Source organism: Solea senegalensis, linkage group LG5, assembly GCF_019176455.1.
Source record: "Solea senegalensis isolate Sse05_10M linkage group LG5, IFAPA_SoseM_1, whole genome shotgun sequence".
NCBI lineage: Eukaryota > Metazoa > Chordata > Actinopteri > Pleuronectiformes > Soleidae > Solea > Solea senegalensis.
Genome location: NC_058025.1, coordinates 2535980 through 2553784, shown reverse-complemented (window position 1 = coordinate 2553784; position 17805 = coordinate 2535980). Strand labels below are relative to the sequence as shown.

Here is a 17805-nt window from a genome sequence, read left to right as displayed (position 1 = left end):
CTGATCAATTTAGTTAAAATATCAGTTTTAAGTTAAATCTGTTTACCACAATCCAGCCAGAGTTTATAGTAATTTTACAAGAATCACGATTTTTACAAAAAATCTCTTTTCCCAACAAACATTGGCATTTTACACTTAAATGTGTAAACATTTGATGCAGAGAGTTTAAGTATAATTTTGATTTAAGTTATGTTTTGTGTATTTTAAGTTATATACTGCTGTAAATCTGTTTAAAAGTGATTTGAATAAACTTTTTTTCACCAAGTTCACATCATGAATTCAACATTTTACCACATTTACACTTAAATTTAAACATTTGACATAGAACTATTGAGTTTAATTCTGATTTAGGTTATGTTTCATGTATATTTTTTATGCATTTATACTGTTATAAATCTGTTTAAAAGTGCATTTCTTTAACCATATTTGGCAAAATGTTGAGGTTATATTCACAATAAACGACTTTACAAACACACAACTCTAGACTACGTCATGTTTACTATATTGTATGAACTTTTGTGGTTTCAGACTTTTATTTAAATATAATTTTTGGCTTTAATTTAAAAAGAAAAGCGAATGAAAAGCTCCGTATTTCCCTGTGTTGACCTCTGAACCTCCCTCTCTGGAAAAAAGAAATCCGCTATGGCAACGAAAGAAGAGAAGAAGAAAAAAAGGAAAAAAAGAAAAAGAAAAGACACGAAAAAAAGGAAAAGATTTGACAACATGGCGCACTTTCTCTGAGAAAACTCTGCCCCTGAAGCTTCTCCCGTGACTTTTCCACGCGAACTTTTCCAGCGACACGTGTTTCACAGCAGCGTGGACGCTTGTGTTGACACTTTAACGAAAGACGTGACGAAAGAAACGAGAGAAGAAGAAGAAGAAGAAGAAGAAGGAGGAGAAGAGAGTGATGTGATGAGAGCGACAAAGAGCAGCGGTCAAACACAGGATGGAGAAACAAGCGACTGTGAAAACGAAGGTAATTAAAGTCGTTTTTGAACAAACTAAACAACGTCACTGTGCTCTTGTCGTTTATTGTATACTTGTTTACTGCAGCGTCATCCGCAATAAACACGCTTTTCAGCCACGACAGGAAAGAAACAACAACGTGAGCAGCAAAAAAGAGAAAGAAAAACTCGTAAAAATTGGAGCTCTATCGATTTTCCAGTCATGCAGACTCCGTGTGTGTGTGTGTGTGTGTGTGTGTGTGATTTAATGTCACACAGATGACACACAGACTACTGACTCCACAACACTGACTTACATTTTAACTCGAAATATCACAAATTCTCTATGTTACAGCCAAGAAAGGAGAGAAAAGACTGTTCAACACCGACTTACAGCAGTGTCTTCAATATGTGTCTGACATGTTCATATGAAATATCACAAAATCTCTATGTTACAGTGAAACAAAACCTAATTTTAATCAAAATCAGCTACTGAGCAGATTTTCCTCAATTGTCGACTCCTAATTTAACATTAAATACCACAATATCTGTACATTATGTCAAAAAAACCCAGAGAAAAACTCCGTTCAACTGCTGACAGTACAACACTGACTTACATTTTAACATGAAAATATCGCAAAAAACTGAAAAAAGACTGTACAACACTGACTTACAGCACATTTACTTAAGTTATCGTCTTACATTTAAACATAAAATATCACAATTTAAGTGAAACTCCACATTTTTAGTCTTTTTAGCTCATTTAGGTTTTAATTTCGCATGAAAAGCCACAAAAATGGGGGGAAAAAAGTCTCAAAAATTTTACATTTTGCCAGAATATGCCAGAATAAATTTTTTTTGTCATTCATTTATAAATTCAGATTTGGAGCAAAGAAACCAGAACAAATCTCTATTTGAGAGGCTAAAAATGTCAGGGAGAATTGTGTGTGTAACTTGGCAAAAACACTATTGTTGATTAATCGTTGCAATTACATATAAAAGCAAATGCATAAACACGAAATCTTTTTCCTTCGTAGAGCAAATCTAAAATAATTAGTGTAAACCATGATGTCCCTGAATGAACGAGAAAGATTCAGGCTTCCCCTTGTGGCCCTTCAAAGTAAGTCACTGTATGCCTCCACTCGCGATTATCTTAATAATGAAAACTCACTATTTTACTGTGTGGTATTTGTTGTTCTTGGTCGGGCGTGAAGGAGCGATGGTTTTCAGGTGGAGAAAGGAAAGTGTGTGTTGTTCAGAGTTGTGATTCAAGGTTTTGAAGGCCGGGGACATTCTTAACGTTAGAAAATGGCTTCTCTAGACTCTCATTATCTCTGTCCCTCTCCGTCTCTCTCCACCCTTCCTGCCCACTGGTGCCCACATCACCTACAGCTCCCACTGTGCAGTCAGAGCAGATGACGCAGCACAGATTAAGGCCTGATTGTGATCAGTTAACCTTTTTCTTTCTCTCTGGTCCTTTTTAAAAAACCTCCATCGGCGTTTGTTTAAAGCGCAAACATTCAAACTCTCTTCTATGACCGTTGTTTTCCTTAAGAGAAAGACTGTGCAGAACTGTGCTGTCAGTTGTTCCAAAGATGGAGTCCAAATTAATGTAACTTGATGTCATTATTTATTTTTACATTAATTCTGCCCCCACACTAGAGGATTTTCCACTTTAAAAACGCGGGAGACCACAGACACAACAATTTTCTATGTTTTAATTCTGAGAAAGCCCAGGCTAGACCAGGGTTTCTCAATCCTGGTCCTGCACCTTAGATGTTTAGATCTGCTCCAGCACACCAGATTCAAATAAATGGGTCGTTATCAGTGCTTGCTGACCAAGCTGACCATTTGAATCAGGTGTGTTGATGCTGGGGAAACATCCAAACACACTTGGTGTTTATCAAACTATTTCAGGGAGCAGATCCCAGGGATTTGGGATCTCACGGAAACAAACAGGACTTGTGTGTGTGATGTTTTGTGCTGAGGAACGCAAAAAAAACTTTGGATTGAGTCGTGGCTGATTCTCAACAAAATTACACAACATCCTTGGTTATTGCGGGGTTCTGCTCACACCCCACAATCGCTGTTGGGTTGTAAATATCAGACATGTTTGATACGATTTGAAATCGGGAACATTCTGATGCTGCATCCAATGATCCTGAAATGGCGTCTGTTAATCCCTCACACTACAGGATAATTTTGCCAGATAATCTCTTCAAATCATCCTAAAATTGAAAGGCACCCAAGATTGTCTGAAGAGCCAGCATCGGGATCCGTGCAGGACAACGAGCAAGTAACGTTATAAGCAAGAGAGAGAGAGAGCAGATGACGACGTGATGCCTGGGAAATGAAAATTCCAAGATCTCTGTCTCACCAAAGACAAATTACAAAGACTGGCTTTGACCAAGATCCCAAAAAGGACAATCACTTGTCCAGATGCAGTCAATAAAAGTGGACACATGGACGAAGACGCTCTTACAAGTTGCCCTCCCATCTTAAGCTGTGTCAGCACATTTTGTCCCTCTGAATTTGAGGGAATTGGTTCTGGAAAGTGTTTAAATTTGATGTCAACCAAGCTGTGGGAACCCTGGACAGTCCCAGTCAGTTGTGCTTTTGACATATGGAGCTCGTCTCGTGTGTTTCTGAGAGTTTGGCCGCCTCACATGGCTCTGAGTGTGGGGGGGATTTTGCCTCTTTGACCAAGTTTGTGGGTGGTGAACTGGCTGCTAAAAACACTGGACTCTTAAAGGAAAAACTCGAACTCAACCCTTTGTTGTCACGTCGTAAAAAAATAGGCAATTTAACGATCTTTGCACAGAGAAGAACTAGAAGAGGGTGAACAAGGTGTTGGTCAAAGGCTGCATCGAAGCAGCTGATCCGTATGGCACTGTAACTCATATCCAAAGGCCTCGTGTCTGCTGCTCCTGCTCCTGCTCCTGCTCTCAGGCCCTCTGGAAGTAATTACCCAGCCTGCCCTATCCCAGAATTCAGTCTGAGGAGGTGTGGTGACTGAGAAAGAGGTATGATGGAAGCGTGCCCAAGAAACCTTTTGTAACTCGAGATGACTATCTTGAGTCACTAATACTCGGCAAAAAACACTGGATACCTGCTCGTTTTAGACTTTATTGGTTGGCTGCAGTTGCACTGAGATTTGAGTCAGTGTTGTAATTCGTTTTGTCATGAAAGGGTTTTTTGGGTTCTGGAATCAGAAGAATGAGAGGGAACAAAAATAGACTGAGTCGTAAATTTGGAGGACTCACTCTGAGGCAGGTGCTGTTGTGGTTGGAGATACAGTTAATCAGTGTGGTCTTTATTTAGTTGAGCCTCATTACTGCTGCGTCACTAAACTTATACATGTTTCTTACTGGTCTTTGTTTTACAGTTACATTAAGCGACTTACAAATAAGGAATAACCTGCATAGAAGTAGTCTTGGAAAGAACTCCACGAGATAGGAACAGTGAACTGACAGAGGGTGAGAGTGCCGAGGTGGATCCAAGGGCAGAAGGAGATAGAGCAGGGGAGGGGGTAAAAGGTAAGTGCTAGGACAAAAGATGCTCTTGGAAGTGCTGGGTCTTCAAGAGCTTCTTGAAAATAGACAGGGATGCTGTTCCGGTCGTGCTTGGTAGGTCATTCATTTTGTGGAATACTGAAGAGTGGGAACTGGGGTTGCTGTGGTGTCTCATTGTGTACCAGCTCTGTAGCGCCCCCTCTCTTTGTCACTTGCTGTTTCAGGAGTTTTCTTTTCATGCCAGCTGCACGTTCTAATGAGTGTATAATCAGTGTCCACTGAAGATCTCGTTGAGATGTTTGGTAGGAAACTACAAATGGCTCAGATCTTCTTAATTGGCACCTCTGGTTGATTCTTCAGTCATTGATTGTGGTCTTTTTCTTCTTATTGGTTCCATTTTTTTTCCTCCACAGTTTTCAATCTTCGGTTCCCGGACGGCGGGCAGACCGATCCGCTGCGTCGCCGGAGACGACGGTGGCCGGTGTGGCATCAGCAAAGCGGAGTTTATGGAGAAAGTGCAGCAGAGCAACGAGGCGTGTCAGCGCGGCGACTTCCAGGCGGCGGTTCTTTTGTACAGCGATGCCCTGCAGGCCGACCCGCAGAACTGCATCCTGTACAGTAACCGCTCGGCCGCTCTTCTCAAGCTGGGGCAACACCAAGCGGCTCTGGACGATGCAGAAAAGGCCTGCGAGCTTAATCCCAAGTGGCCAAAGGTAAGTGAGTCTCCACAGCAGCTTCTACTGTGAATACACTGAAATCGTCAAGGGAAGAGTTTGTCTGGCTTCACATAAAACGGAAATGATTGAGGTTTCTGAAGTGTGTAAGCCCACTTTAAGGCAAACAAACAATACAAATGTCACATTTTCAGAAATTAGGTTCATTTATTGTGGGTGGTAGAGCTGGCACTTTTGTTTTAGTTTGGATAAATATGTCGTAGTGTGCTGTTCCTATTTGGATCAGGTTTTTTTAAGGCTTTTTTTGCATCAGTCGGCATCATGTCAGCTTTGGCAAAAACTTTGCCGTCATACAGTGACGGGAAAACCAATCAGCGTTGAGATTCTCCAACCAATGTCATGTCCGTGACGCAACGTCGTCTCCACACCTGGAGCTCTATGAAGTTTAATTTACAGAGACCGTTTCAAAAAAGAAAAAACTTGGAATAAAGTCAGCGAGGAAGTCGGTCTATGGCGAAAATTTGGGTTTGGTGTGACTGCAGCATGAGGCCAAAGACTCTCGGAAATCTGTGATTGTGAAATCGTGTCAAAGTTTGTCTTCGAAACTCTTACAGTATGACGTAGGAACGATTGGTTCACGTTAGTCATCTTTCATCTGGAACGTCGCAAAAGATTATACACTATGATTATACTGGACAGGCATTAGACTAAAACTGGGACACGCTATTATTTAAACGATTGCAATAGCAGTAGCTAATAAGATGACATAGCAGTCATATTATTGTCGTTGTACTGCTGACGACGTTGTACCCTGGTCCGTTTGTCTTCAATTTCCAAAATGTTCCAGAATCTTCTCAAATGTTCAGTCTTCAGTTCTCATGGCTGAGGATCGATACTATTTTCTGGGGTCTTGTCTTTGATCTTGTTCGGGGGCCGCGCGGACTAACCCCGCGATAGATTTTGCATTACTTAGCCGCAGAGATCACTACGGGGAGAGCAATTCCTCTCCATGAGAGAAATGCATCGATTTCATGATTTAGCATCGGGTGATACTTTTGTCTTTGCAGAGAGAGATTGATGATAATGTGGTGGAGTGGTATTGACGGTTCATTTGTTGCCACCCACGATGCCTCAGTGGCCACCTCTCTCTGTTTGATCCCAGGTCGTGTATCTTCACGTTCTACAGTCGCACGTTTTCTTCTGTGTCCCGGCCAGTAAGAGCTAATACTGTCACTTTTGATCACACGGAGAATGATGTCTAAAAAGTCATAAATGTAACCCTGCCATTACACATTGATACCTTTACAGAGAAGGTTATATTTTGATCATTGTTGTCTGTTTTTGAGCAGCATATTTTAAAAAGCCCTGGACGAATTTTGTTGAAATTTTCTGGATATTTAGGTTTTGGCTCAAGGGGGACATGTTTAGAATATTTTATAATTTAGATTTTCGACAGTGAGTAAAAGAAAATGGGAGATTCTGTATTAGAGATGTTGAAATCTGAAAGTATAAACTTTAAATGTCCGAAATATTTTCACAAATGTAGAGAATCACAAATGTTCCCAACAATGTTCGTTTTATCATCGTATACGATGCTATGCTACATATCCGTTCTGAGGGAACAAGAAAAATCTGGTCAAAGTTCTAGGCAAGGAGAAAAACTACTGGTACTAAAAGGAGGAAATAATATGCATGTACTAGTACTAGGCCTGCAATGATTCATCAAATGAATCGATTACTAAATGAAGCAACTATTTTAATAATCGTAGATCCATCGGTTTGAGCGTTTTCAGCTTCTTAAATGTGAACACTTTCTAGTTTCTTTGCATAACAACTGAATCAATTTGTTTTTTGGATGAAACGAGACATTTGAGACGTCATAATTTCCAGGTTTGGGAAACATTTTTTCATATAACATTTCATGGACAACAAACAATGAATTCAATTCACTAAGAAAGTAAAAGACAAGGTGACGAGGACCCACTGCTGTTCTCATCGTCCTTGGTGGAGTTTTGTTCTCTCTTGTGTTGCTGTGTTTTCTTTTAGATATTATTGTCTCCATGACGTCATATCGTCACTTCTCACTCTGGAGCATCTGTGTCCGGAGAGATTTCATGACTTTTTGAAGCCTTTAAGGGCCAAACTATGAGTGGAAATCACTGCACATAATCATTTCTCCCTGCTCCTCTCTTCATATTCTATGCAAGTAGAATGTGTGCTCTGTGGTCTGACTGCAGGCTGGTGAGCTTAATCTCCACAGGATTAAGTACCTGACAGTCTGGAGTTTGTGTGCTAACAGACTTGGTGTCGGATTGAAGCCTGATCCGTGTTTTTCACTCGGAAACACGAAACAAAAGGGATTAATATGTCCGTGGTTTCTGACAGTGACACAGAACATAATTCATGTTTTAAATCATGCAGTTCCCTGAATCGCCACCGGGGGTCAGTCTTGTCAAACCGGAGGGACATTTACAAGCTCTGTGTCTGCACAGATTTGTTTTGACATTTACTTTAAAGAAAGCTCGTCATGGGCTGTGTTTCATCTTGTTTGAATATGTATCAACACGGTCATCGTGGAGGATTTAGTAAGAGGTGTCAGAAATTCAGAAGAATAACATTTAGCTCAAACTGCACTTCTCTTTTAGATGATTTAGTATTTTTTGGATTCGAATGAACAGTAATTTATGTTACAGCTCGTGCACGCAGCAGTCAGTGCTTCCGGTAATAACTAATAGCGGTCTTGACACTGAAGGCGACGGCCTCGGGGGTGGGGGTGGCAGGGGGTAAAACGTGGGGCATTGTGCGGTCCATCTGCTGTGTGTGGATGTTTAATGAAGGAGCAGGGATTAAATCACAGGAGTGTGCTGGCATTCCGGTCCTGTTCGAGCGCAATAATCTCATCAATCATACCTCCCAACGACGGCTCTTCTGGACCGGTCCGTCAAAAATGCTGACAGGTATGGTTTTGCTGCCCTGAGCAGCAGCAGCAGCAGCAGCAGCAGCCTGTAAAGACGAGGCGTCTGCTGTCTGATGTGTCAGCTCTCACTGCCACGACAGCCAGAAAACACGTTCTGAAAGAAGGAAGAAAACGTGTGGTTTAATGACCCGAGACAGCTTTAGGCCCTTTGTTCCGCATCCTCTCACTGAATATAAAAAGCCTAAATGAGAACAGAATGGGGTGTTGTTTCACAGACAAGGGGCCACACTTGTGTGTCTGCTCACATTTTGTCTCTGTGTGTTTGTATCGTTTGGATTTTATCGATACTGATGCTCCTTATTGATATTTTCTGTGATTTGGTTCTTAAAAGGCCTGAAAGCAAAGGTTTGGTGATGAGCTGTGAGGAAGTGTGTACCTCTTACCCCACCACCAGAGGGCAGCATCTTCCCTCTAGAGGTCTATACAATTTAGGAGGGTTTATTGACAGCAATTTAAATTTCTTAACGATAATTATAATTAAATAATTATTGTTAAAATTGACCTGAGAATTTTTCTATGTAGCTTTGGAAGGGGCCTTGCTTTACAGAGGCCGCCATCTTGTTGCGACATGTTTTGTCCTTCGTATCTTGTCATGTTCCCCTAGTTTGGACTTCTGTAGCTGCATCTTGACTGACATCTCTGGGGATTATTTAACTCATAAATTAGTTGTTTCTTTCTCTTCAGTGACGCTAAAAAGCATCTTGAATTAGTGGCTGCACATTTAGCCATAACAAGTGTCGCTCTCAGTTCAGTTTTTACTCATGTCAGAGGCTAAACAGAGGGTTCCACAGTTGTGTTTGCAGCAGCAAAAATGTTAGCTTTGCTTAACATGAGCTTTGCTAAATGTTAGATTGACTCATTATTAGCTCTGCGAAATGCTAGGTTTGCTAAGCATGAGATTGACTCAATGTTAGCTTTCCTAAGTGTTAGATTGACTCAATATTAGCTTTGCAAAACGCTAGGTTTGCTAAACATTAGATTGACTCAATGTTAGCTTTCCTAAATGTTAGATTGACTCAATATTAGCTTTGCAAAACGCTAGGTTTGCTAAACATTAGATTGACTCAATGTTAGCTTTCCTAAATGTTAGATTGACTCAATATTAGCTTTGAAAAACGCTAGGTTTGCTAAACATTAGATTGACTCAATGTTACCTCTGTTTAACGCTAGGTTTGCTAAATGTTAGTTTGACTCAATGTTAGCTTTGCTAAACACTTGGTTTGCTAAATGTTAGCTTTGCTAAACATTAGATTGACTCAATGTTAGCTTTATTATACACAAGATTTGCTAAAAGTTTGGTTTTGCTAAGCATCAGATTGACTCAACGTTAGCTTTGCTACACGCTAGGTTCGCTAATCATTAGTTAATCAATCATTGTTAAGTTGCATCGCTGACTTGGAGCAAACATCTGACAAAACAACATTTTCAGTGAATTTAGCAAAATTAGCACAAATATTTGAGCGCTCGTCTGCCATGACGGGTGCAAACAATTTCTGAAATCCAACCGTTCTACGAAACTGAGAAACTCGTACCAATTCAAAACTGCTTCTTGATATCCATCCTTGAACTTGGTGGTCAAAGGTAAGCATGACCTCCTGACCTTGTGAATCTTTTACCTTGTGAACGTGTTATTTTAAGAATCACTGAGATAATTCTTTCCAAATTTGGCACAAAGGTTTGACAAAGACTCGCAGATAAAGAGGTTAGGTTATCTTGGTTGAATGTCAAGGTCACTGTGTCCTCACTAAATGTGTTTTTGTCCTCTTGAACTTGAAATTCCTTTTCAAGTGTATGTAACTGGAGTCTGGGAAGAAAATAGCTTTGAGTGGATCTGCTGTGGTCAGCAGAAGCGCACAGCTGTTGGTAATTCTAGTGTTTGATCGGCATGTGTCTGCGACACAGATAGAAACAATGCTCGTGTCTGTTTGCAGAAAGTATCTGTGCCGCCCCGTGTTTCTTTTTTGAGCCGTACACCGTAGAAGTGACTGAGGAGGACGGAACACTTTCTCGATGGATTCCCTGGGCTGCTCCACTCCTCCATCTGGTCCCTCCCTCTCGCCGCGGCTGTTTCGCTGACACGTTAAACAAACAGCCTCCTCTGCTATCACTCCCGTCCTGGTGCTCGAGCACTGACAGCCGAGTTCCCAGGAAACCAGCAGACAACTGGCACTGCAGCGTCGAGGGGGAGACGGCGAAACGTCTCCGTCATCTGCATATCGTCTGATTATAGGTTATGATGATGCCTATCGAGGGTACTCTGTCTCCTCGAGTGTTAATTGCCAAAGTTGACGCTGACGCCCGCTCATAACGATGGGTAGAAAGTTTCTGGGATTGCGGGGACCATCGCTCGCGTACATTTTTCTTCATCATGAGCACAAAAATGTCCATTTACGTCCCAGCGGAGCGGCCTTGGCTGTAACTGAGACACTGAGTGTTTGCCGTGGGAAAAGGTCATTGTGTGCGGAGCGTTGGAGAAGGATTTTAATTACAGCAGCAGTTGTGTGGAAGGAGGTGGATGTTGATGCGTTTTTTTTTTCCCCCTGCAAAGCTTGGTGGGGTTGGCTTTTTTTGCTGTCAAACAGAGAGAAAAGAATTGCACGTGTGCGACTTTTGAAGACCTCGTTCTTCGCCTCACGCGGCTTTTCATGTGGGTGAAGATCACTGTGATGTAATGCCCCCACCCTCCGTTGTTATGAGAGTACATAAAACCAGCTCTCCTCTGATTCCAGTGTGTTCAAAGAATAAAGAAGTCATCTTTTGATCTCTTGTGGAGGTTGATTATAGCTCTTCTACCTTATTTTGTTGCTTTCAATCGCCCCCTCTGAGATATTTACCTGCGCTGTTGTTGTCATACAAACTAATTCTCTCCCTCTCTTTAGGGGTCGCCACAGCAGATGATCCCGCATATTTGATTTTGTCCCCTCTTCTATTTGACCCATAAAATGAAGATAATAACGTGTAATATTTTTTTTTTTATACAGACATAATATATACTGTTTGTTGCGTTTATGAAACTACAAAAAGAAAACTTTTGACATTTCATTGCTGTTTATACCCAACCAATAAAACACACCTGGTCCTTGACCTGGTCGTTCCACTGATTGTGGAAAAGTCATTAAATTAAAAGTAAATGTGTGCGTCTTCATGTACACATTAATTCATGTAAGTGTTGGGAATTAAGTTTTTCGAGTTTTTTTTTAATATTGCATTTGATGTAGACATTGGATGTCAGAATATTAAAACACTTTTTTATTTATTGTCTTGATCTCTTCTGCAGGTTGCAGACACTATGGCCTTGTTTACACTATATACACTTATATTGGACACTATAGGAAACTCCCAATCGACATTTAAGGACCCTTGTGTTGGACACTCTAGGACACTTGTGTTGGACACTATAGGGCATTTTTTAATCTCAGAAATATAATAATATTTGGCTGAGGTCAATTTAAAGTGTCCAATTAACAGTGAACAATGGGGATTGGACACCTTACTACGGGGGAACCCCAACTCTTAAGCTGGCGGGGAATCAAACCGACAAATCCTCCGTTGCAAGCCAAGTTCCCTTTCCACTTGGCCACGGGCTGCCTGTAATACAAACTGAATAATGAACCAAAAACTAACTTAAAAACAATGCATCTACTTGTGGGACAACATTATTTGTGGTCTGTGAAGGCCACCGTAGTTCTCTGGCGCCCTGCAGTCTGCAATCTTACACATCATTTAATTACATTTACTTACTTAAACATTTGTTGAACACCACTTATGGTCTGTCTCCACACTCTGCATTTTATGTCCACACTGCAATGCACTTGCATATTCCAAATAAAAATATCAGAGTCAGCATTAGTTTTTTTTATTAATCCCGGGGGGAAATTGCCTTCGTTACACAGCGCAGGAAATAACAGAGATTTACGACCTATAAAAAACAAAGTGTATTACGATTATAGAGAGGAGTAAGAATTCTATACAATAAAGACTTACATCTGTGACCTCATGTGAAAGGACTGAATACATTAACTAACAATATTCAGTATATGAACAATTAATATACGATATATAAACAGTAGAGGGAAAGATATGTGAACTAAAATAAGTGAAACTAGTTAATTTTGCAAAGTAAATGTAAAAACATGTAACTGGTCATCAAACATAAGAGTTTGTCAAATAAAGATGTAATCGTGTAATTGACACTATAGGACATTTCTTATTAATATTTGAGGACACTTATGTTGGACAGGTAAAGACACCTTTGTCGGACTCTTGAGGACACTTGCGTCCGACACTATAGGACACTTCCTATGGACATATAAGAACACTTGTATTGGATAGTTGTGTCAGACCAACACTATAGGACACAACTTTAGTGTCCGACACTATAAGACGCTTGTGATGGACACCTTAGCACACTGATGTCAGACACTTTAGGACGCTTGTTTCAGACTGTTAAGGACATTTGCGTTGAACATTTTAGAACACTTAGGTTGGACACTTGCTTCAGACACTATAGGACGCTTGTGTTAGACACCTTAGGACACATGTGTCAGAAACTTTACGACACTATAGGACACTTATGTTGGACATTATACTACACTGTTTTTAAATCTCAGAAACTTAATAAGAATACTTGGATATTGTTGTCCAATGCTTGTCTCAGCCCATGGTCTGGTGGACAGGGAACTTGGCTTGTAACCAGAGGGTTGTCAGTTTGAATCCCAACAGGTCAAGGGCAGCGGTACAACTGAGCAAAGTAGCCATTGTCCCCCAATGGGTTTGATCATTAGTGTGTTTTTAAGTCAGAGGACATGCTCTTATTTTGATACACGCCTCCATAAGGACAAAGACAGTAGGGTGTGTGTGTGTGTGTGTGTGCTGTGGGTTAAAATAAGGTCTTCCCACCACTTTCCCCCTCTCCCTCTGCGCCGCCGCTGTTTTCCACCGTCGCTCGAGTGCTCACCATGGAGAGAGTGGAGTCATGAACCACTAATGAGAGGGTTCCGTTCCGCTTCTACCCAGCCGAGGCTTGAACTAATGAACAAATCAAATGAATGGCGTGTAATTATAGGCCGGAGAGAGCGGGACGGACGGAGGGTTGGCGCTAGTGGGGCACAAACCTGAAATTATTTGTCTGGAAAAATCTGTGAAATGAGCGGCAGACGTTTAGTTCTGTCATTTTTCCTCTGGAAGGTCGATGTGGCGGAGAAGTGCCGCGCTCGTGCACGGACGCCGTACGATGGAGGGAAAGTGACCACACACACACTCGCACCAGTCTCTGTACAGTTTTGAGGACATTCGTAGTGGGTTGACAGCAGATTGTAATATGAAAACTCCAACATACAGTCCCAGTGATTTGTTTTTACTCCTGATTCTCGTGTTTTACTTCACACTGTTCACAAAAATATGTATCCTTGTTTGTTTTAACAAAGTTTTTACAATTTTGTTTTTCGGTGACAGAATTTGGTGATTAGTCACATGACAACATTTTGTTGCAGTTTTTTGGATATATTTTATAAAATGACACTTTTTTTCCCCACGTTTTTGTTACATTTTACAACATTGCTGGTAAGGGTCATGCTAGTATCGGAGTGTATTTGTACTACACCAGCAAAATAAAAATGGACCAGTGTCACGTGATAAGTTTACTGTAAGAACAGTCTACGTTTCTACGTTATAATGCAATAAGTTTATATAAAAAACGTGATAGTTTATTATAACGTGATAGTTGTAAAAACAATAAACGTTTCACGTTATTATGTGATAGTTGTAAGAACAACATACATGTTACGTACAACGTGACAGTTGTTAGAACATTATACGTGTCACGTCTTTTTAATGCAACGTACGTATCGCTTCATCATGTGATAGTCAATTGTTAGATTGATGAACATAGCGTTACAACGTTAAAGTTTTCCTAAAATGACAACAAATGATACGAAAAAAACTTCAGAAAACTACTTATTAAACAACACCAACAGTCTCTTTGTTTACAATAAAAATAATGTAGAAACTAAATATGAAATGCGTGATACTAAAAAATCAAATGTATCAAGTTTCTGAGAACAAATATTGGTACTTTGTAATAACTGACCGATTAATAAAGAATAATTGGCCTAAGTCTTAAACTTTAAATTGTACAAAAAGCTTCTCAGGAGCTGATAAAATTTCCTCACAAGGCTGTTTTGATTCAAACGTTTCCTCTCAACGTTGACATTTTCTGCATTTCTTTGGTTAGAGGCCTTTTTTTTTCCCCAAGTGTCTCGTTTGATTCGTGCCTGGTGTGATAGTATTCATAAACACACAACATTATTTTTGTGGATTGTTGTAGAACTCAAAACACGGAGCTGGACTGGGCTTCACCCACGATCTTCACCGCGTTGCCTCCGTGTCTGTTGCTCTGCCAGCGAGTAACACGACGCGTAAATAAATAACTGTATAACGGCTTGAATTTACATCCAGATTTAGCCCTTTTTTTAGTCCGCTAACTCAATACTGTTGATGTGTTGAGTATATTTTCTTTTCCTCCTTACAATTCCACTCTTTCAGATCCTTCTTCTTCTTCTTACCCCGAGTCGCTGTGATGGCGGCCAAGTGGTTTTCCTCTCTGCCACCCAGGCGCCCCACCAAATTGTAGTGTTTAGTAAAATGTAATCTGCTTTCAAGAAACACCAGGCAGGCACACACACACACAAACACACACACATATACTGTATATATAAGAGAAAATGGGTCTGTCTTTTCTTTCTTACACTAACCATAACCTCTGTACATTATATACGGTGTCTTTGCTTTGCTGGATCTGAGTGACTAAAGAAAAAAAGGTTTTTCAGGGTGGAATGATGTAATTTACTTTGATGTGTGTGTGTGTGTGTGTGTGTGTGTGTGATGACCCCCCTCTGACCTCACAGTGAGCGGTCAGTCTGTGTAGACTGTGGGCAGAGTAATGATGAGTCACATCTGAGAGAGAGAGGTGATGATGTCACTCTGATGGTAATCTGTTTTATACTGTATATATAAACTCAGATCTTAGATTGTAACGATATAACATCCTGGATCCAAATCCACCGTTTTTTAGTTTGTGTCAGTGCTGAACTCACTGTACGCTTTATGTATAGTTGTGTATGGTAATCTTATAATATGTCCACAGTGATATTTACTGTGTATTTATTGCAGTATTGTGGTAGTGTTCACGGTTTGGAATGTATTGCGATATTGTGATCGTATCTACTGTGCGATATTTTTTTTGGCAAAATTTTGATCATATCTATGGTGCGATTATTTATTGCGATATTGTGATCGTATCTACTCTACCATGTTTATTGCGATATTGTGGTAGTGTCTAATGTACGATATCTATTGCGAAATTATGTATGATATTTATTGCAATATTGTGATTATATCTGCTGTACGATATTTATTGCTGTATTTTGATATCCGATATTTGTTGCGATTGATTGTATCTACAGTATGATATTAATTGCGATATTGTAATGGTATCTAGTCTATGATGTGTATTGCAATATTGTGACATTATTGGGGTATCGTGATATTATCTACTGTATGATATTTATTGTGATATTGTAATGTACATTATCTATTATCTATCTATCGATTTATTGCGATATTCTGATAATATATCTCGAACCAAGTATCTCCTTTACAATATGATATAAATAATATATAAATATTGCGATATTCTGATAGTATCCACAGTATATGTATTGTGATTTTATGAAGGGAGTGTGATGGTATGCAGGGAACAATGTTTACTGTGATATTGTGATAGACGTTGAGACGCGTTTGTTTTAACAATGTCGTGATATTAACATTGTTACGTCCTCATTTGTCTACGTCCCTCTTTGTTGTCGTCGCGACGCCACTTTGCAGAGAAGCTATTAAAGGAAATTAAATACACTGGTGTCTCCGCGTCCCGGAAGAAATAACGTATATCAAATCCTTGATAAGAACCACAAACAAGAAACTTTCAATCATGTTAAAGACCTCCTCTGCCCTCGCGCTGCTTTTTCCCCTCGGATGCATCATTTGATTACCAGCTTAATAGGTTTTTTCGCTCGCTATTACACGGCGCGAAATGTCAAAAGGCCCAGAGAAGGCTGGGGCTCATTGTCATGCCCGCGGCACAACCGCCCCGCCGTTGATAGTGGATCAGCTTTACAAGCCCCGAGGAAATGAGGAAAACAATTCTCCGTGCACCTAAACCCTCTTTTGTTGAAGATTTTTTTTTTTTTTTTTTTTTATATTATTCCAGGGGTTCATCTTCCAGTTGCTGGCTCCTCCCACCTGGGAGCGCAGCAAAGCTCGGGGCCCCAGAACCTGGATGTCTCCAGAATTAGTACAGCTTTCCCTGGCTCTGCTGCAGGAAGGAAGGAAGGAAGGAAGGAAGCTCTCCCAGTTGAGGGGGGAAAATGGGGCTAGAGAGAAAAGCCCATTTATAAGCGGCCGCAAGATGAATAGTCCAGCTTCTGATCTGCCTCCTAATTCCGTCTTCACCTCTGACCTTTAGGTGACTTGCAGTGCACTCTCATTTTTCCTCATGTGTCAGTGCCCGGCAGCTGTGTCAGGATAGAAACAGAAATATCTCAGCACGGATTAGGATGGAGGAGGATTATGCCGCTCGTATTACAGATTTATTGTCGTATTTTTCACCTCGTAAACGAGGTCTGAGCAGAAAGTGTCCCCCCTCTCCACCTCTCTCAGCTTTAACGGCACCTTTCGGTGATGTAACCTCCTTCCCCGAATGACTCACATGCCCTGATTCCTCCCAGAGAAATAAATTGGGAGGGACAAAGGTGCCACTAATTTAGTTTCCAGGTGGCTGACTTGTGTTTTTTTTTGGGGAAAGAAACATTGCAGTGAAGTCGTCCTTACTCCAACTGAATAAGAAAAAAAAAAAAGTGGGTCAAGGCCTGAGTGTGTTTGTGCAGCATCAGCACTTTTTCTACTACTACGATCATTTTTGTAACAATTACACTCTCGTCCTCTTCTGGTGCTTTTCCTTTTATTTACAGAAGCTGAACGACCGGGTTTTTTCAAAGCAGTAGACTTTGCTTCCGAAACTGTGTGTGGGCGCTTCTTAGTGGGTGGGGCTAACGGCGAAGCTAAATGGCGAATCGGCGTTACTGTACATCAGTGGTGCAGAACCTAGACATAGTTTACCAGAAATCTCCGCCAATTTTTGGAGGTCGGTTTAGCGTTGTCCTCCATTTTCACAGCAACACAATGTTGCATCTACAGCTGAAACAATTACTCGATTAATCGATTATTAAATGAATTGTCAACTATTTGATAATCGATTAATCGGTTGAAGCTTTTTTTTTTATGATTAAAACAAGATTTCTGATTGTTTCAGCTTCTTAAATGTGAATATTTTCTTTGTGTCTTTGCTCCATGTAACAAAGAAATCATTCAAAATCAATCATTTTGGTTTGTGAACAAAATGAGACGTTTGAGAACATTATCATTTCCAGGTTTGACAAACACTGATCAACATTGTTTTTAATGTTTTTGACATTTTATGGACTCAACTAATCACGAAAATAATCGACAAATTGATTTATTATGAAAATAATCGTTAGTTACAGCTCTAGTAGCATCAGTGTGTCATGGATCTGCACTCACAGCGCCCTCTGCTGGACCACACGGTAATTACTAGGAATGTCACAATTCTCCAAATCTTTGAT

At 40.4% G+C, this 17805-nt stretch overlaps 1 protein-coding gene across 1 annotated transcript in view; it reads left to right on the top strand.

Annotated features, from left to right (window-relative positions):
• The first annotated feature begins 708 nt into the window (after window positions 1-708).
• Window positions 709-17805, top strand: part of LOC122769412 (tetratricopeptide repeat protein 28-like) — a 164265-nt gene continuing 147168 nt past the window's right edge. The window contains exons 1-2 of the mRNA XM_044025932.1: window positions 709-976; window positions 4870-5169. Of these exons, the coding sequence (XP_043881867.1) occupies window positions 947-976; window positions 4870-5169 (330 nt within the window). The 5' untranslated portion in view covers window positions 709-946. The remainder of the gene's footprint in view (window positions 977-4869; window positions 5170-17805) is intronic.